Source organism: Raphanus sativus, chromosome 1 (genome assembly GCF_000801105.2).
Source record: "Raphanus sativus cultivar WK10039 chromosome 1, ASM80110v3, whole genome shotgun sequence".
NCBI lineage: Eukaryota > Viridiplantae > Streptophyta > Magnoliopsida > Brassicales > Brassicaceae > Raphanus > Raphanus sativus.
The window spans coordinates 12,558,649-12,578,813 of record NC_079511.1 but is presented as its reverse complement, the minus strand read 5'-3'; the positions used below and the strand labels follow the sequence as shown (position 1 = coordinate 12,578,813).

Sequence of the window (20,165 nt, the reverse complement as noted above, 5' to 3'; positions counted from 1 at the left end):
TTTATTATTTTCGCACTCACAATATGGATGACTATCAAAATATGGATGTGATATGTGTTCTATTTATAATAATAACATAGATAAAATATAATCATGTTTTGTATAGAAAATATTTATTCTTTTAATATTATATATAAAGATTTAAAATTATTTTAAAAAGTAAAAATATAAAGAAATAAATCTGTGTTTTGGCGTTTTGATTTCTTTCTTTAGACAGGAGAATCCGATAAATTAATTAACTAGATTTTGACCCGCCTTTGAAAGGGCGGGGTTTTTTTTTTGTTGTTTTTTCAGTATAAAGATTAACTATTATTCGTTTTAATTATATAAACCGTAATATGATCAAATTTCAATTATGCGGGTTTGTAATAGTGTGTACAGTATGGTGAAATTTAAAATGCGTCATACAATCGTTTTGTGTTTGTAATAAGTTAAACAATGTTTTATCCGAAATTCTTACTTGGGCTATTATATAATTTTAAAGATTTATAATTATAATATTGCTAAAAAGCGCGGGTTGTTTTCACTTATTAACCAAAAATTAATTTACAAATTACTATTATTTTTGTTTCAAATCATAACAATTGAATTTTTATATTTTTATTATTTGTTTTTTCTCTTTAAAATAAAAATAAATAAAACAAATATTTGGTCAAGAGTGATTCGAATGAATTTATAATTTTTATTAAAGAACATATAATTTAAAAGTTTTTTTTGAAAATAATGTTGAGTTTTAAGAAGTGTTTTCATATTCGACCTAGATCTGTTGAACTGGAAGACCCGTACCATGTATATAATCTAGTTCGGATTTAATGAAAAAATCGTTAATTAAAAATCCGATAAAACCCGGTAAAACCCAAAAATTCATTATTAACCTGTGATCTAATACCAATGATCAAATAAAACATAAAATATCTTATAGTATTTTGTTTTTTTTATTAAATTAATCATATACTTTTTAATAATACATAAATTTGTGGTCTTTAAACTTTGATGATATTTTTATTATGTCATCCAAATAAAAAAAAGATAATATAAAAACTTATTAATATGATAATATTAGTTTATTTTTGTTATTAATGACCTATTATAAGTTTGTATTTTTCTATTTTTTATTTTAGATTTAAAATTAAATTTATGATACATAGATTTAAGAAAATAACATTATAGTGTCATTATGTTTTTTTATTCATTTAGTTTCAGAATATATATGTCTAATATTTGAACATAAAATATTTATATTAAATAAAAGTAACATATTTTATAAATATGTGTAAGCCCATTATTTGTTGATCTATTAAAATATATTTATGCAGACCCAAAACTAAAAGACTCAAATGCCATTAATGAATTTTATTAATCATTTGTAAAAATAAGGGTATTTTTGAAAAACTTAAAACATTCATTAAGGGTATAATTTAGGAATGATATGTTTTAATGGTATTGATTTAGCCAAAAATGGAAAGAGGAAAAAGAAAAGTTGGTGTCCAAATCTAATTATTCTCCTGGTTAACTTGAAGATGATAGACATTCGCCTCGTTCATCAACATAACTTAGGTTTTTTTTTTTGTGTGTAGAAGCTATCGTCAATGTCTCACCCTCTTCTCTCCCGACTCTCCAACCTCTCTCCCAGGCGCCACTCGCTCGTGAGATTTCTTCTCGTACTATTTAAGATTTTGGCTGCTTTAAAGTATGTATTAGTAGTGTATTTTAGCGAATTAAAGATATGAACCATATCGCTTAGTCTTGTCAAGAGATAGTTTATTTGCTTATTTCTCTACTGTGGCAGTTGCACAAGACCATTCGCTTGTTTTCATCGTCATCGACCAGCCCATGTTTTCCGCTTGGCATCGTGGAGAAAGACTCGCCGAGCGACGGCGGCATGGTCGGAGACATCCACTTGTTCGATGCGGCCACGGAAAGGTTAGTCACATGCACTGACAAAACCATACCCGAAGAGATCGTTAACGGCGGTACCGTGGTCGGAGCTTCTCATGGATGGTTATTTTTCAAAGACCGGCAAGATCGTTCCCTACGTGTGACCGACTTTTGCAACCCTTCGGCTTTCAAAACAAACGCAACAACGATGATTCCTATGCCTACATTTACTACTCTCCACCTTTGCCAAACTGAAGTTGTGTGGAATGTGGCAATGTCTACTTCTCCTGGTCAACAAGAAGATGAAGATGATTGGGTAGTTGGTATCAAGTTCTTGGGTAACCAGCTGAGTTTCTGCAGGCCCCGTCGTGACCTGCGGTGGACCAACGTCTTAGCTCCTTTTAAAATATTCAACAACTCAAATCTCATGTTCTCAAAGAGATATCAAATTTTTTTTTTGCCTGCTCCCGTGGGCAACTACTTGTGCTCCTGGGATATCCAGTCCCACAAGGACGGATACCCCCCTAAGATCCATAAGCTGCTTTTTCACAACCTTCCCCAGTTGCCCCAGTCCATGTGGGAGCTACTTGATTCGTGTCCCAGAGAGGATCACTGGGTGGAGTCACCATCGGGGGAATCTTTCCTCGTAAAATGGTACATTTTACTTTAAGAGATTGATGCCAACCTTGCCAATTGACATGCATGTCAACAACTAGATCATTTCTAATAACCTTTGGCTCTTATGTTATGTCTTTTTAGGTACTCCCGTGTCTCACTTTCCCCTAGCATGTCTACATTGCCGGTAGTTATGGTGTTCAGAGAGGAAGGCACAAAGGATGGAGCAATAAAGATGTGTTACACAGAGGACATTGGAGATATTTGTATCTTCCTATCAAACAGTGAGGCGTTCTGCGTCCCGGCTAGTTCTTGCCCTGGTCTCAAGCCTAATTCCATTTATGTCGCTTACCGTGTATTTTCTGTTTACGATCTCACGACCAAAATCTTCAATCATTTTGAAAACCCCAAAGATGCACCAGAGAAGATTTCCCGCATCCCTTGTTGGCTTCCACCCTTTTCAGTCTAAGTTTCTATTGTCGCTGTGTTTGGTTCATTGGTGTTATCATCAGATATATTCAAGCCAGCCATCCTGCTTGTTAAACTCTCTTTGTTAAAGATCATAATCTTGTTGAACTTCTCACTTTGTTTGTTTGTTGAAACTCACTCAACTTCAGTGAAGTCTAGCTCTGTTTGTTTTTTGTTCTCTTGGTGATTTTTTTTTTTTTGCAAACTGTGAAATTTTCTTTTACCCACTCTCTATCTTTTTACGTGGGTTTACATGTTAACACTGATATAGTGAAAATATCTTTCTATATGTTATATTCTTCTTTTCTCTTTATAATGTGGATTTGTTTCTGTATAGTTAGAAAACCAAATTTATAATTTTGATTTGTTTCTGTATAGTTACAGAAAGTTATACAGAAAGTTACAAAAAGGATATTGATCTTCTTTTCTCTACAAGAAGTTAAAAATGCAAAATAACATTTTATGTATTATTTTTTATCCAAAAGTTGTTAATATTAAAAAAGATCATAAATATAACGAATTATTGTGTAGATACTCTAATAACGACCATAGTGTATAAATTAATTTGATCTAACTAATTAATTTTTAATATATAATAATTGTGTGTAACATATATTTATTTGTTTTATGTGATTTGCATGTTTTTTTTTTAAACAGAATTGATATTAGTTGTATAAGTTCGAAATTTAGTTATACTAGTTTACTTTTCTATTTAGTATTAGCAGTTGTACATAATTGTACTATTGTTGTACCGACTCATTCTCTCCTCCTAGTCAAAGTTGTGATTGTGCAGATTCTTGGAACATCATATATTTAATGGATTTTTGTTGGGTCTTCACCATGGATTTTATGCCCTATACTAATACTATAACGCTTTCTTTCTATATTATTTTGATGTGTTTCTGTATACAATTTATTTCAAGCGAGTGAAAATATCTTTCTATATGTGAAAAACATGTAAAAGATTTCTTCTTCTTCTTGTGTTTACAAAACAAGTAATTATTATAAAAAAAATTGAGTTTCAAAATAATATTGTGGAATCTTTCGTCAATGTCTCAGCTTCTCCTCAGACGACTCTCCAAATTCTCTCCCCGTAACAGTCCATTCGTAAGATTATCCACTCTCTAGAAATTACTTGTTTTTTTTTAATTACTAATCATTGATTTGAAAGATTCATGACAAGGCTAGGAGGGTGTTGTCATCGTCAGCAGCCACCAACCCCTATGTATCACTGTAGATAAGTGGGGATTTGAATCAAGATGGAGGAACAATCATTGGAAATGTCCTCCTGTTCGACGCAGCTAAACAAGATGTGCTCACGGTGGAGAAAACAATACCAGAAGAGATGATCGTTGAAGGGAAAGGAGTCGGCGCTTCCCACGGATGGTTATTTATGGAAGACCAACGCGATCATTCCCTATGTCTCACTGACGTTTTAAACCCTTTAGCTTCCAAAAGAGAAACGACAGTGATTCCTCTGCCTCCGGTTACTTCTTTACCACTTTGCCAATCTAGGGTTGGCGGGAATGTGGCAATGTCCTCTTCTCCTCCTGACCAAGACGATGAGGATGATTGGGTGGTTGCTATCAAGTTCTTAGGTAGACAGCTTAGTCTCTGTAGGCCACGTCGTGACCTCCGTTGGACTAATATCCAAACCCCTTCATTAGGCTACTTAGATAACTCAAACCTCATGTATTCCAAGAGAGACCAATGCTTCTACTTGCCTTCTCCTGGAGGTCACCACTTGTTCTCCTATGATATAAAAGACAAGGATCATCCCAATCCCAAGTTTCATGTGTTGCAGTTTCGTGACCTTTCCGAGATGCCTCAATCCGAATGGGAGATTTTGGTGGGTTCGTGTTACAGGACGGAATATCTGGTGGAGTCAGCCTCCACTGGTGAACATTTCCTCGTCAAATGGTATTTATATCTTTCTTTAACTCTCTGCTAGCTACTTTGTTATCAACTTTGTGACTGAAACATCTTTCCTCAGGTACCTCCAAACGCATCTCAATAAAAGGCAGGACTATGAAACGAACCAGTTCATGGTATTCAGAGAGGAGGAGACGTTGGAAGGAGGAAGATACATGTGTTACACTGGGAACATTGGTGATGTGTGCATCTTTCTTTCAAGTAGTGAGGCTTTCTGCGTCCAAGCGAGCTCGTTCCCTGGTCTCAAGCCTAACTCCATCTACTATATAGGCCAGGGATTTGGTATTTACGATCTTACCACCGGAACCACCACTCCTTTTCAAGGTGCACCAGCCAAGATCTCCTCCTCTTTCTGGCTTCCCCCATTTTCTATCTAGTGGCTTGGTGGTGTATCCTATTTTCATTTGTTGGGGATGAATATTATCATAAATCTCTGGCTGTTGCTTGGACCTGAAAAGGATCCTACTATTTAAATAAATTACTTTTTTCCTTATAATATGGGACGGCAGTGTAATAAGCAACTGTTTCATGAAATTTGAAATGTTTGAAAGATTCATTATTGTTTTTTCTCTGAAAGAAGGGTAAGATTCATTATTGTTTTATACAAATTGTAAACAATTACTTACAAGTTCATGAGCTTGAAATTCACATCGTTTGGGAAAAAGGTTCACGGGCTTGAAGCAAAAATAAATTTAAAGATTTATTTATTTATTTGAATTGAAAACTTATTTATTAGACCGCGATTAACCTGAAGTTTTTATGATGGAGTTCTCAACGGAAGTTAAGAAATTATTTCTTAATTTTTAATTAAAAAAAGCTAAGAATCGGTTTTTAAATTTTTTATTTAAGAATTAATTTTTAGTTTTTTTTAGTTAAAAGTTAAGAAACAGTTTATTAACTTCCGCTAAAAAACCCAATATAAGAATTCCGGGTTAATCATGCTCTTAGGATGTTTAAAAGTTATATAGTTATATGTAACAGCGTACCTGAAGTCCGAACAGTTAGCCGATTAGAGAATTCAACTACAGTCTTGTTGCCTTTCAGAAAAGACTTGATTTCTTAAAGGTATTGATGTGTTTACTCGGTACGAGTATTGGATAAGCATACACGTCATTACTGACACGAGTTGCTCATATTATTGAATTTGAACTCGGCTTGTTCGAAATGAAACCGCAAATTTGATGATGAATTATATGAAAATTATTTATTAAGAGATCAAAGATGGATTACTGAGAGAAAGCTATGAAATCGCAAGAGAATAATAAACTCGAGCACAAAAATAAAATAAACTATGAAAACTCTAATTCTTGTAATCTAATTGCGAATATCTCTATCTTTGCAAGTTCTTTGCTATTTATTAAAAAATTCATTGATTCGTTCTTTTTGTTTTAAGCCGGATTTGCTTTCCTTAACAGTTTTTCTTTTTGTTGCACTATCTCAAAAAGACATTCTATTTTGAAGTTTTATGTTAACTTTTTTCAAAAGCAAAATTTTAAAATCAACTTCAAAAGAATTTATATTAGAAAAATTGTTTTTTTAGGCCAAAAAATGATAACTATGTTCTAATAGAGTAAGCTCATATACTTTATGTCCTATTGACTATTTTTTTCAAAATAGCAATACTGTTCCTAATTTCAATTAAAAATTTCGAAATTACAACTAAAAATATTGTTAAATATTAAAATATATTTTTAACTAAATTAATTAAAAATATTAAAAATCCCAAAAATCCTAAACTTCAATTTTTTTTTTATTAAAAATGATTTTATAATTTTTTTTTAAATTTGAAAATTGATTCTATAAATCAAGATTTTCTATTTTAAAAGAAAATCGTTTTTCTTTTTTTTTTTAATAAATTGATTCTTCTATTTTTTTATAAATAAATTTTTATCTATAAAAAAGAGTTTCTATTTTCCTAAAGAAAAATCGATTTCTATTTTTTTATAAATCGATTTTCTATTTTAAAAACAACTTTTTAAAAATTGATTTAATTAATAAGTTTAAGGAAACTCAATATTTCTAAATATTCACTTCCCATATTTTTGAAACTGATTATCATTATCCATAGAGTGTAGAATACAATAAACATGTTTGAAATCGATTTCTACTAGTTTTAAATTTACTTTATGTAGATTTTGATTTCTACAAGTTTTAGATTTATAGTAATGTGTAGATTCTGATTTCTACATATTTTAGAACGATATGTTAAGCTCAGAATGTGTTTTCCAAATATTTTTAGATTACTATTATTTACGTAGATTACATATTCTAAACATAATAGATTCAATGAAAACAGATTTTAGAATGATAGGTTAAACGCGGAAGGTGGATTACGTTTTCTACTATGTAGAACAAAAATATGAAATTATGATTTAAACATTTTCAAAACTGAAAAATATCAGTACGTAAATATACGTATTTCATCAGTATTTACAATTTTCTAAATTTTTTTTTTGTTTGTAAAACTATTTAGTTTTATTTATTTTAGAAAATACTAAAGGGTATTAGAGGAAAAAAATGGTACAAAAAATTAGTCTAACAGGACATAATTATCATTTTTGGTCTAAAAAACAATTTCCCATTTATATTTTATATTATACTCCTTCTATTTGTGATACTTAATTTAAATTCATAAAATTTTATAAATAAACAGCACATATATAAAAGTATTATAGAAATATTAATTAACAAAATGATACAGTAAAATATATAAATTTACATAGAAATGCATAACTAAATATTAATTACAAGTAAAATACTACATTATTCTATAAATCTATTTTCGTAATATTTTCATATATGATCAATTATTGCATTTGTTAAGTTTTCTTCTAATATTGTTGTTATCTAAATCTAGTTTTGAAAAAAAAAAATTTTAAAGTTTTATTTAGTTTTATTTGTAAAATTTAAAATTATAAAAGCAAATTTTAAATATTTATGATTTATAAAATTTTGAAGGATTTAAAAGATTAAAGAATAAATTATTTAAGAATTATAAATATAATTTGTAAATGTAAAGACAAAAATGCAATGAAAAATATGAAACTTCAAATTTGAAGTTTTGAGTAGTGACACTCTATATTTGAAGTTTTACTACTCAAAACTTGAAGTTTTGAAGTTTTTATTGAAAAATTAAAAACTTCATATTTGAAGTTATATAATGTCTTTTGGAGATGCTCTAGGGTTGGATTCGTTCTTTCGCTATTATACGAAAACAGAGTTTTGCTGTTGTTAGTGATTGTCGATGTTTTCAACAATTACATAAGATGCTATCATTCGCTTACAATCGTTTCTAACTTCTTAAAATCAAAATCTGATTTATTAGCATTTGTGTTAAAATTAAAATATTATAAATAATATATATATATATATATATATATATATATATATATATATATATATATATTAATTTAAATTAACTAACAATATCACAATTTATTTTATATAAAAATTAATGAAGAATATTCATTATAATTTTTATACATTATAATGAAATATCCGATAAATTTTTATACACTATAATTTTATACATTATAATTTGTTTAAATACATATAAAATATGTGTATATATACACATATCTGAATGAAACAATATATTCTTTGAAACTTCTAATATATGTATTCAAAACAAATTTTATTGATATTATAACTTTCATCTAAATTCTAAAAATAAATAAATATAAAATTATTATGAATTATATTATATAATATTATATTATTTTATATTATATTAATAATCATTATATTTTATCATGATAGTATATTTTTACATTTTTATAATGTTATAATATGTTAATATTATAATTTATTATTAAACATATACAATATCTCATAATCAATCAGTAATATCACGGAAATTCACCAATTTCTAACCGATGTATTTATGTACAAATCACATAATATTACTAAAACTACATTTATCTATGACTGCAAACTTCCGCAGCTAAATTCGCAACTTCCACAGCTTTGGTCTTTGGACTTTGTCGACAGATATATTCCGATTCAAATTTTTATATTTTGTAATTTATCTTCTAAAAATATGATTTACTTTTCATTTATTTAATGTCAAAAAGTTGTAAGAAATGTTTAGATGATATGCATGTTCCATGGAAATAGTATATCTCAATGTTTTAAGAGAATTTGTTAGTTGTTTTCATTGATAAATAGCTAGATATCAGTTGACAAAAAGTTAAAATATTTTTATAGAATAGAAGATTAAAACATTAAAATTCTAGTTAAATCAATTATATATATATATATATATATATATATATATATATATATATATATATATATATATGTAGAGCTGGGTTTGATCCAACCCATGTGAAACATTTGTGTAGGGCTCCCATTCTGTGAGGTTACTTTTTTTTAAAAAAAATTCCTTCTATATATTGTAATAATGAATAAAATATTAAATTTTAAGAGAAAAATATTAAAAATAATTTATAAAATAATATAAAATCTATAACTTTGATATTAACAAAATTATAGTGCATATTAAAACGAATTTTTGTTTTTAAATTACGAAATTTGCAACTATTTTAAAGGAATTAGCTGATTTTTTTCAAAATGTAAAAAAATTGAACAAAACTACATAATTTTTTTATTTCGCTTATCCGAACAAAATTACATATTTTTTTTTAGATCTCAGGTCCGGCTCTGATAATAATATGTTGAGAACTTGAGATCTATGCTAATAAAATTGGTTTTTTTTTCTCGATTTTTGCCATGTGTCACATTTAATTAAACGGTGCGTTTTCTTTCGTTTCATGCTGTTTGCTTTCGTTTTGGGCTTACATTTCATTAGGCTTTCTGTTTGCTGATCTCTTATTTTATTTGGGCTTTTGTTACCACACAAGAAGACGTCTACGAGGCATAGAACGGAACAGTCCACTTCCTAATGTTTTTATGTTTCTGTTTTTTCCTAAATTTCCAACAAAGTTAATAAGTGGTTCATTGTCTCTTTTTCTGTTGAAGAGATCTATTCCACCAGCTTATCTATTTTCCTGCTTCAATGAGTTTAGACTATATCTATATGCTTTCTGTATTTTGATTTTAAGATAAAATAAAACCCAATAAGAAGTAATTTTAATTTGCCCAAAATAAATTCATGTTGTTTTTACTCTATCTCGAATAATTATCAAAAAATATATGAAAACGTTTTGAATACACGACTAGCGCATGAAATCTATAATTATTTCTGCTTAAAACCCAGTAACTCAAAAAGATAGCCTTCGTGCTATAATATACATCCAGTTACGTCATCCACACGCAAAACCACAATATTGGTATAGACAATATATTTGAATATTTATAACCGACAACAATATTTGTTTTCAAATTGAAGTAAACAAATCAGAATAATAATTTCCTCACACAAAATTAAATATGATCACAACGTCTATACAACGTAGATACATAGTATTGATGTTCAAACAAAAATAAAAAAAAGAGACATCAGTCTCACTTAACTATTGTGCAGAAGGAAATTGTAAGTGGCATACAAGGATGGTGATGTGTTTTTATTTAAAAAGCAACACCAAAACTAGATGCTAATAATTAAAATAGTATTAAGTTAACAATTTGTTTGATAACAAATAAAAATCAAAACAAGGCAAAAATATTTTAAAATTAGAATAAATATAAATATTTAAAATTCTCCATGTTTAAATTTAACTGAATTTACTTTGTTTGACTAGATCAGTTTTTGTTCTATTTAACCACTTATAATATTTCATATTGACTTTAACAACTTCAAAACAAATCAATGCAGTAGATCTTTAACTACTATCAGATGGATCATAAAAATATTATTCTTTTTAAACATATACTAGATTTTGACCCGCGTTTCGAAAACGCGAGTTTTATTTGGATTATAAATAGAATTTGATATGAACTACTTCTGAGATTTTATATATTATTATGTTATAACGTCGTATTATTCCGAATAAAAAAATCTATAAATCTATAAACTATATAATTATGAATTACTTTAAGTTTCAGATTCGGATTTTGGTTATAGTTTCAGGTTTGGGTAAAAAAAAATTCAAAAATTTTAAATTATATTTGGATATTTTCTGGTATTTGAATATTTTCTGATATTTGTTTTGATTTTTGGATATTTTTGTGTTTGAGATTTTTCATGTCTTCAGGTATTTTGAGTTTTTTTGGTCTTAAATACTTGAATTGTACGACCAGTACATACCGAATTACATGTAATACAGGTACTTGAATTATAGACTTGAATCGACCCGGATTCAAAAAAGAGATGATTTGAACCGAATTGTTTGTTTTTTTAAAACATCTAATTGGGTCCAAATGTTTATGACCCAAAGAAATCAGATCTAAAAGGAACCAATCGGTACCGGATCCGCAGATCTGAATGCCCAAACCTACTCTCGTATTATATTTGTGTGTATTTTATAAAACTTACATTTATTAAGTTGGTGAGACTTAAGATTTACTTGGAGATTTTTTGTCTAATTTAATAGTATAGATTTGTAGATTTTTTTCATTTTGTTAAAATTTGTGTACATTTTATAAATACTTTTTATAAAAATTAATTTAACATGATATTCCTCCTCCCTTTTTAGTAATAAAATGAATCAGAAGTAGGCTAATTTTCTTAAAGAGATGGTTTACTAAAGTGCTTTATCAAATTTGATTTTGTAAATATTTGAAATTATAAATGTTGGATGACATGGTTTAAATGTTGTATGATATATGTTAACTCATTTTTATGATTGATGTGTAAATATTGTAGGTCTATATTGACCATAGAATATTGTATATAGAATTATTGCATGACAACTATAATGTTAAATGATAAAATATTTTAGAGAAAATTATATCACATGAAATAATGAGTAATATGATTCTCTTAAAATGTTTAAAATTTTGTATGGTTAGAATATTTATTAGTAGAACAAAAATGGTAAATATTTACACATGGTCTTACAACCTTTTTCTATTAGATTTTTTTTTTTGAATGATTATCTTTCAATAGTATTATTTAAAATTTAAAGTACGATATTTTTTAACTATGATGGATTGAGTAAATATAAAACACAAACTTAAATGTAAGGGTATTAGTAGTCAGAGAAGTAAAGAATATATGCAGGTGTTAATTCATTGGATTAATTAATATATAATGTATAACTAAAGAACTATGTGTTGCTTAATAACATATATTCGGCCATTAGATTGTATTTGTAAGAGTGGGTCCTGTGCATGAAAACCATCGTATATTAGTTGAGAAAGTGGATCTTGTACGTTCATATAATCATATTATTCAGCTGAAACGTATTACTAATATATAATTGGCTTATTAGAATTATATGTAAGACCATTAACTAAATTACTATTATGCCATTAATAAGGGTGCAATAACCTTGTATAAGTAGATTTTTTGAGAATGATTCTCTTTTAATATTATAGATTCATTTTCATATTTTTTAACATGATTTTTAACTAAGACTAAAATAAACTGTAAATTCTTTTAATAATAAAAAATACGAATCCCGGCGGACCACTAGTAGTTACTAAAATATACTCCGAAACAAACCATTGTTTTCGTGAAGGAACCAGAACTTTCCAGCCGTTGGATTGAGAAAAGTCCGCCGGTTATTCTTACTTTTTATTTATTGTCGTGTGCATAGTCAGTCAACTGACAAGTGGCAACTGACACCTGAGTCAGAAAATCAATCTGTCTTAAACGAGTCACAACCGTACGCGTGTACATCACGAAATATTCTTAGTCACTGCCGCGTAGCTGAAACTAACCACACTGCTTTACAACTAGCGAAGGCAAAACCAACGTGAGAGTAACTTTGCTTCCCGTGTTGCGTTGATTTGCAGAACACGGCAAGAATTGTTTGATTCCTCTCTTATAAGAACGCGTGTTTCAACACTTGCGTTTCCTGGAACACACACACCCCATCTCTCCTCCTATTTATACTTTTCTCCAACAGGGTACTAAACTGTAAATTATTCTTTCTTCCCTCTCTCTCATATCTTCTGAAGTTCTTTGAGACCAACATTGAAGTAAGCGCTAACACTTCCCAAGAATCTCTTTGTCTAGGTGAGTAATAGTTTAGATTCACAACAATAATGTTTGGATAAAATCGTTTTAGTTCAAAAAAAAAAACAATGATGTTTGGGTTTTTTTTTTTTTTTTGAATGAAGATTTTTTCTTTTTTTTTTCATATTTGTAACTTTGTTTTTTGTTTGTGTGTGTAACAGTTAATATGAGCCGTATAAAAGATCATCCACCAAGAGTGTTCTTCCGCTGTGGAAACCCATTCAAGATTCTATTTCCCAAGACCAACAATGCACGCATATCTCCAAATCTTCTCTCATTGTTGAACAGTTTCGAGACAGACTTGATGTTATCGATTAGAGTACTTATACCAAAGGATGATGGGAATGCTATTCTCACTCTTTCTTGGATGAAGGAAGCAATGGCATCTCTTTGTGAGACACACAAGAGTATCAGGACACTCGTGACCGATCTAGAGCTTCCTGTCTCGGACTTGGAAGAAAACTTTATTTATATCTACTCTGGCATTACCTTGAAGCTCCTTGAACTCTGCAACTCCTTCACCTCAGAGCTAGACCGTCTCAACCACGGAAACCTGTTACTCAAGTTTGCTTTTAGTAAGCTGGAGACGAGCAGTTGTTCTGAGGAAATTTTTTTGTCGCATCTTGAGAGTTGGAGGCAGCACATGGCTTCCAAGAACCCGAGAATAGAAAACTGCGGCGCGATTTTGAGTAGTCTTGTTGAATCATTGAAACAACATCATCATAGTCTCTCCAAGAAGAAACTATCTGGAAAAGGAAAAGTCATCCTACGAGCTCTATATGGTGTAATGGTCAAGACTTTGTACATAACCAGCGTGTTTGCTGCAGTGTTTTCTGGTTCTTCCGATAATCTCTGTTATCTAACCATTCCAAAGGAGATGGAGAAGGTTCCATGGGCGCAAGCTTTCATGGAACTGCAGAACATGGTTAACCCGGAGATCAAAAACGCATTCTTATCAGGCAGGTTCACCGTTATTAAAGATCTCGAGGCAGTTGAATCAGGTGTGAAGAAGCTTCACAAAACGGTCCAAGAAGGGTCGGTTACTAATGTATTGATAGAGGTATTGAAGAAATCAGTGATGGAACTCTCGGAGGGGTTTGATTTTGTCTCCAAGGAAACAGGTTACTTGTTGAAGACAGTGATCTCTGCTCGAGACGCATTCGTGGGGAGGCTGTGGACCGAATATGAAGAAGAGTTAGGAGTCAAATTGCCCATGATTATATGTGTTAAAAGACTTGTTTGTGAATAGTATGAGTGTTTTGTTTCATGTTCAGTAACAATAACATTGTAACCAGAAATTAAAATTGAAAATAATAATAAAAATCTAAAATCAGAACAAAAGTGTACGAAAGATCATGTCCAAGCTACTGATAACCAGTGGACCACAATTTTCAAATAGTGTTCATGAATATTATACAACATTTTCATATAGTGTTCATGAATATTATTTTAGTAGCATAATTTTATTAGAAACTAACTGGATCTTCATTCGCTATCTCTGTCTAAATTTTTCTTTCATCTTTCTCTAAAAACTAAGAGGGGTTTATTGTATTGAGGATTTAAGAAAATTCTAGTTTTTATTCAAATCTCCCCTTATTGTATATCTAATATTTATGAAAGTTCTATCAAATCTATCCTTATTGAATTGATCATTTATTCAAACTTCTTCAAATCTCCCCTTATTAGAAAACAAGGATTTCATTCAGGGAAAATGATCATTTAATTCCTCAACAAATTGAAATTAACACATTTACTAGATTTTGATCCGCGCTTTGAAAGCGTTGATTTTTCTTAAACTATAAACAGTTTAATATGAATTAGTATTTGTTGATTGTTGTACATTATTGTAAATATTAAAGCATATAATTTTTTACAATTATATAAATTATAAATTAGTTTATTTGAAATTTTGCATATATATCTTTTATGTAAATTTTTAGGTCTGTGCATTTTATTTGGATCCAAAACACGAACCGAAACCAAAAATATAGATTCGGTTATGATCCACTAAAATACTTATTGGTTATTTTAAGACCCGTAAATTTTGGGTCTGGTTCGGATCATACGTGAGATCCATAAGATACCCAAAGTACTCATCTTTTTACAAAAGTTAGAATATTATCTCTTATATATTAATTGAGGAACATTACAACATTTGAATGTAGTCACGTGTCATCACCACAATGATTTTCGGAATTCTTAGAAAAATATGTTGGTCCATCTAAATATATATTATTATTTTATAAAATTAATTATCAAATTGGTTAATAATGGATAAAAAATATTCTTCGTTCTTTTCCTAAACAGAAGCTACATAATTATTTAATATGAGTAACATATATATATATATATATGACAATTAATAATTTTGAATAATAAATATTTGATAATAATTTTGCATTCTCCATCTTTTTGTTTAATTTGTGATGTTAAAAAATTTAAACAATCACATTAAATATATAATAAAAATATAGTTTTTTCTTATATGTTATATTTTGAATTTTTAAAACAACTATAAATTATTAAAACTGTTAAAATCTTTTTTTTTTGTTCACAAACTGTTAAAAACTGTTAAAAATATTACCAATGAAAAATTTGTTGGTTTACTTTTTTTGTTATAAAAAGATACAAATGATCATAAAATCATATGAATATGAAGTATCATAGTGTAGATATTCAGATTATATATTTTTTTATTTTTTTCAGTAAACAATATATTATTATACGATTTACTATTGAGATGGAGATGCACAAATGATAGAGGTCCTGGCCATGAATTTTATGCCGTAGACAAATATTTTATTACATTGATTTTCTTTCTATATTTCATTTTTGTAAATATTTGTAATATTAAACATATATTATAATGTGTTGTGCACACATAATTTTAAATCGAGCATGTATGCAAATATATTAAACAATTATCTTTAAATTCAATACGATTAGAGAAATATATGGTAGCAACACAAACGTTATACTATGTTATAAATATGTTTACTGTACAATTAATAATATGTTAAGTTTTAGACTTATTGGTTTGTCAATAGGCACGTATAATATGTTAAGCATCACTTTTATAATTAGGCATGTAAATATTAATCCTCTTTTATGGGCCCAATAATAAAAACTAATGCCAGCTAAATATAAGTTAGTTTCTGATTTATTGGAGTTGTTTCTGATTGGAGTTGTTTCTGATTTTGTGCTAATCCCCTCTCTTACACACAATTGTTAATCTCTTTACTCTCTAATTTGTTTCTGCAGATAGTTACTCTGAAACAATCCTCAAGGGTAACTTTGAAAAGTATTATAAACCCAAAAATGCCGTCTAAGATGAACAAGTGTTGGCTGATAATAGCAGGAAAACAATAAAATTGAGAGAAAATTTCATTTTCTGTATGCTGCAGTTTTCAGTTCTACTTTGGAAAGGAAAGAGGAACAACTACAGACATTAAAGCTCTTTAACCCAAAACAAAGTAAGAAGAACATTCACAAATCAGCATATGCAATTGTCATTAATCAGCATATCATCAATAAAGAATTCGTCAGAACCCACAAACAAACCAGGAGAGTGCTACAATCATTTTATTCACCCAAATTTGCCTCTGATATTCTCTGCACATTGATTTAGAGTTTCAAGTTTTTTTTAAAAAAAAAATTGGGGAAAAATATAAAAAGGCCAGAGGTGTTACCAAATGAATTAGACTAACCACGTCAGTTAAGTATTTGACGTGGACCTTTTAAACCTCTAATTTTGTTAAAACAACATACACATGAATTCTAAGAATTATTTTGTATAATCTATAGTTGGGGAATAAATGTGTTAATTTCAATTTGTTGAGGAATTAAATGATCATTTTCCCATTTCACTCATGATATTTATCAAGAGTTATTTGGAATTATTAGATAGCTGGTTTTATAGACAAAATTCACTAGAAACAAATACCATCTAATAAGACAGGTATTTCAAAATAAATAAATAAAACAATTTTTTTGATCTTGTACGTTTAGTAAATTCTACATCTCTGTCTCTTCTTGATTAGCTTTGGTTCTTGACAGTGCGAAGACTACCTCATGTTTGATACGCACACATAGCCATACCTCCTCTGTGTATACGTACTGCCGGTGGGGATTCACATAACATTTTCATGAAACGTTGAGAGCGAGAGAGAGAGAGAGAGAAGGGGTCATATGTAGATGACACGAAACAAGGAGAAAATGACAAAGTTTAATAATTAAGAGCATTAAAGAGTTGCAAGCACTAACCGGCTGAATCTCTTTCTCCCTCATTGCTGATATTTCTTCACTCTTTTTGATCTTGCTCATCTGATGCGCACTAACTAGCTGAAACAAAAATGCAAAGCTTGCATAGTTACAGATCATATCATCGAAGTCATCATCTTCTGCTCTAGAGCTGCTTCTGTTGAGATTCATCTCTAAGTCCCCTCCATCCTGATGAGAATCTATGAATATTCATATAAACAAAAGCACAGCTGCAGAACATAACAAAAAAATACCCTAAAGATGAGAGAGACCAAAATAACCATCGAAGATCAAAAAATGCATAACTTTTTTGGTTTGTTCCATATACAGTTTGTTCTTCTTTAAGATATGATTACAGTTTGAAAAATAGTAAAACAATTGCTATATACAAATCTCGTTTGGTTTGTCCACTTTTCAAAAAGTTTGTGTCATGGTTTGGGTTTTGGTCATGTTTTAATTTGTCCACTTTGTATCAAAACGTTTTGTGTTACTTTTTTGTCAACTCTATTTTTCTAAAATTATATGTTAGTTATCGATAATGATTAAAATATATGGATATGATATTTGTTGCATTGATAAGAACTACAGTACTTAAGATTATCTCTTCTTTAGTTAAGCTAAAAATTGCATATATACCTGAATATCAGACTCCTAAAAGATATATGTGCAGCATCTTTGCACATATATGATATATTCTTATTTTTATTTTAAAATTCCACCAAATTTCTCATCAAAATCTCTGTTAAAATCCTTAAAATCCAGATAGATTCAGCTAAATCCCGTTATAAATGAAATCCTTGATATTTTTCTAAATCTCTATTCCAATAAGCCCCCATAAAGCTTTCCTTTTGTCTGTATAAGCAGTTGGAGTAGTCGTTGGTTTCCTCTCATTTCTGCGTTTTGATCGTTACTCTTTGTATTTTTGGTTTCTTCTCTCAGATATGAAGGTTCGTTTCCTCTTTCTATTATCTCTTGTTTTGTTGTTAAGTCTCCTTTTTTTAAGTCAGTCTCCTCTACCTTTGGGTAGGCCTGTCAAATATGGTAATACCGAACCGAAATAGACTATATAAGCAATAAATTGGGGTTTATCCAGACCAATGTTACGCGCATCCGGAATACCATGGAATCATCGTAAAGTTGATCGTTATGAGTCATATGATGAATTTGAATGGGAAATTCAGTGGCAAAAACAAAGAGATTCATTAGCTCGTTATTTAGTACTACGACTTAACGAAATAACAGAATTCATCAAAATTATTCAAAAGGACTTTTGGGGTCTCTATGAAAATTTAGAAAGCATAGGCTTTGATAAAAAAAAGAATCCAGAGTGGAATGAGTTTGGTTTCGGTATATACCATATAAATCGAGTGTATATGATTTTATAAAAAGTATAGGATCTGGAATGCTTATGTTTATAACCGAATAAACTGAATAAACCAAAAAAAAACGATAAAAATAAAAACATATATATATATATATATACACATTATATAACAATACATGACAATTGATTATGACAAGTTTGAGTAATAAAATAGCCGTTTGCCGTCGAAAAAAAGACAATTGATTTGTTATATAAGTTAATTTTCTTGTTAATAGTTAATATCATATACTTATAGATAAAAGAAGTCATGACTTAGACCATCTCCAATGTATTTCCTTATTTTTTCCTCTATAATAGAGATGTGTTCTTCTCCAATGTATTTCTCTATTTCTTCCTCTAAAAAGGAATATTCTTAAAAGATTCTTTTATTATCTTACAACTAAAACCTTTTATTTATAAATGTTGAAAATTCACTCAATCATGTAATTTTTAATTTTCATAAGATTGCAATATTATTTAAACTAAATTTTTATTACAAAAAGCTATCATATATAATAAAATAAAATAAAGTAGACATTACCTAACCATAAAACTATATTTTCACATAAATAATTTGTTAATGCATTTCAAAGTGAGAAATAAATATTGATTAATATTTATGTTGAACTTAAAGATTTTTATTAATATGTTAAAAATATGTAAAACTTTTAATAGTTAAATTTTAATTTTAGTTTCAGTTAAATAAAACGTTAAATTTCATTTGTTATTTTTTTTCAATTTTGAATAAATTAATAGTATTTTTATTTATGATTATTTATAATTGTGAAAGTTTAAAAATTATTATGTAAACTAAAACTGTGTTATTATATGTAAAAAGAATTATATTTATCTATAAATATGTATTTTAGTTATAATCATAAAAAGTTAAAGGACCATTTTGCAAATAAAAAAATATGCCTCTATTATAGAGGAATGCTATTCTTTCCCCTAAATATAGAGGTGAAAATAGCAAATCTCTATTTTAGGGGAAGAAATAGAGATGGGTTTGAGTAGATTTACTCTATTATAGAGTATAGAGGCAAATATAGCATAGGGTTGGAGATGCTCTTAAAAACCCTTAAACAATAATAAAAAAAACTCACAGCAGCCGAAAGGTTTAATATCTTACTAGGTGACCGGACCGCACCCTGTGCGGACATGATAAAGTTTAAAATATGGATTACATAGTGTATAACTTTAGAAGTAACAGATTGACTCGGGATCATTAGGTCACCGTCATTTGGAGAAACCTCTAGCCATGGAGAAAAGCCGATACTCAATATTTGATATTGGACGAGAGGGAAAAAATATTTGGAAAGATGTTAGCTCGAGTATGAAGAGGTAGTTATTGTGTGTATGTATAATTGCAAAGTCCCAAAATAGTTAGTGTTTTTAAGAAGATACTTTCATTAAAACTCCGACTTCTAAATAGTGTATAGTTTTAGAAGTAACTGATTTTATATTATCCTCTATAATTAGAATTGTATTGTATGTGTTGATATCGGGTTTCAGGTGAATAATAGTATTATACTAAATTGTACTCCCTCCGTTCCTAAAAAATTGATG

At 29.0% G+C, this 20,165-nt stretch overlaps 3 protein-coding genes across 3 annotated transcripts; all 3 read left to right on the top strand.

Moving 5' to 3' along the window:
* The first annotated feature begins 1,581 nt into the window (after positions 1-1,581).
* Positions 1,582-3,131, top strand: LOC108845644 (uncharacterized). The gene is made up of 3 exons (XM_018618821.2): positions 1,582-1,646; positions 1,790-2,532; positions 2,638-3,131. The coding sequence occupies exons 1-3, from the start codon at positions 1,590-1,592 to the stop codon at positions 2,960-2,962; spliced, it is 1,125 nt and encodes a 374-aa protein (XP_018474323.1). The 5' UTR covers positions 1,582-1,589; the 3' UTR covers positions 2,963-3,131.
* Positions 3,132-3,926: 795 nt separating this feature from the next.
* On the top strand, positions 3,927-5,386 carry LOC108859411 (uncharacterized). The gene is made up of 3 exons (XM_018633312.2): positions 3,927-4,068; positions 4,133-4,881; positions 4,955-5,386. Exons 2-3 carry the CDS (start codon positions 4,307-4,309, stop codon positions 5,268-5,270), a joined length of 891 nt encoding a protein of 296 aa, XP_018488814.2. The 5' UTR covers positions 3,927-4,068; positions 4,133-4,306; the 3' UTR covers positions 5,271-5,386.
* A 7,430-nt stretch (positions 5,387-12,816) lies between these two features.
* Positions 12,817-14,317, top strand: LOC108849681 (protein BPS1, chloroplastic). The gene is made up of 2 exons (XM_018623307.2): positions 12,817-12,976; positions 13,138-14,317. The coding sequence occupies exon 2, from the start codon at positions 13,143-13,145 to the stop codon at positions 14,223-14,225; it is 1,083 nt and encodes a 360-aa protein (XP_018478809.1). The 5' UTR covers positions 12,817-12,976; positions 13,138-13,142; the 3' UTR covers positions 14,226-14,317.
* The last annotated feature ends 5,848 nt before the right edge of the window (positions 14,318-20,165 follow it).

Excerpts from the sequence above, each read along its gene's own strand:
- LOC108845644 (XM_018618821.2), top strand. The coding sequence starts at position 1,590 with ATGTCTCACCCTCTTCTCTCCCGACTCTCCAACCTCTCTCCCAGGCGC. Across the intron at positions 1,647-1,789 it reads CTCCCAGGCGCCACTCGCTC|TTGCACAAGACCATTCGCTT; the intron begins GTGAGATTTCTT and ends CTACTGTGGCAG. Across the intron at positions 2,533-2,637 it reads GAATCTTTCCTCGTAAAATG|GTACTCCCGTGTCTCACTTT; the intron begins GTACATTTTACT and ends ATGTCTTTTTAG.
- LOC108859411 (XM_018633312.2), top strand. The coding sequence starts at position 4,307 with ATGATCGTTGAAGGGAAAGGAGTCGGCGCTTCCCACGGATGGTTATTT. Across the intron at positions 4,882-4,954 it reads GAACATTTCCTCGTCAAATG|GTACCTCCAAACGCATCTCA; the intron begins GTATTTATATCT and ends ATCTTTCCTCAG.
- LOC108849681 (XM_018623307.2), top strand. The coding sequence starts at position 13,143 with ATGAGCCGTATAAAAGATCATCCACCAAGAGTGTTCTTCCGCTGTGGA.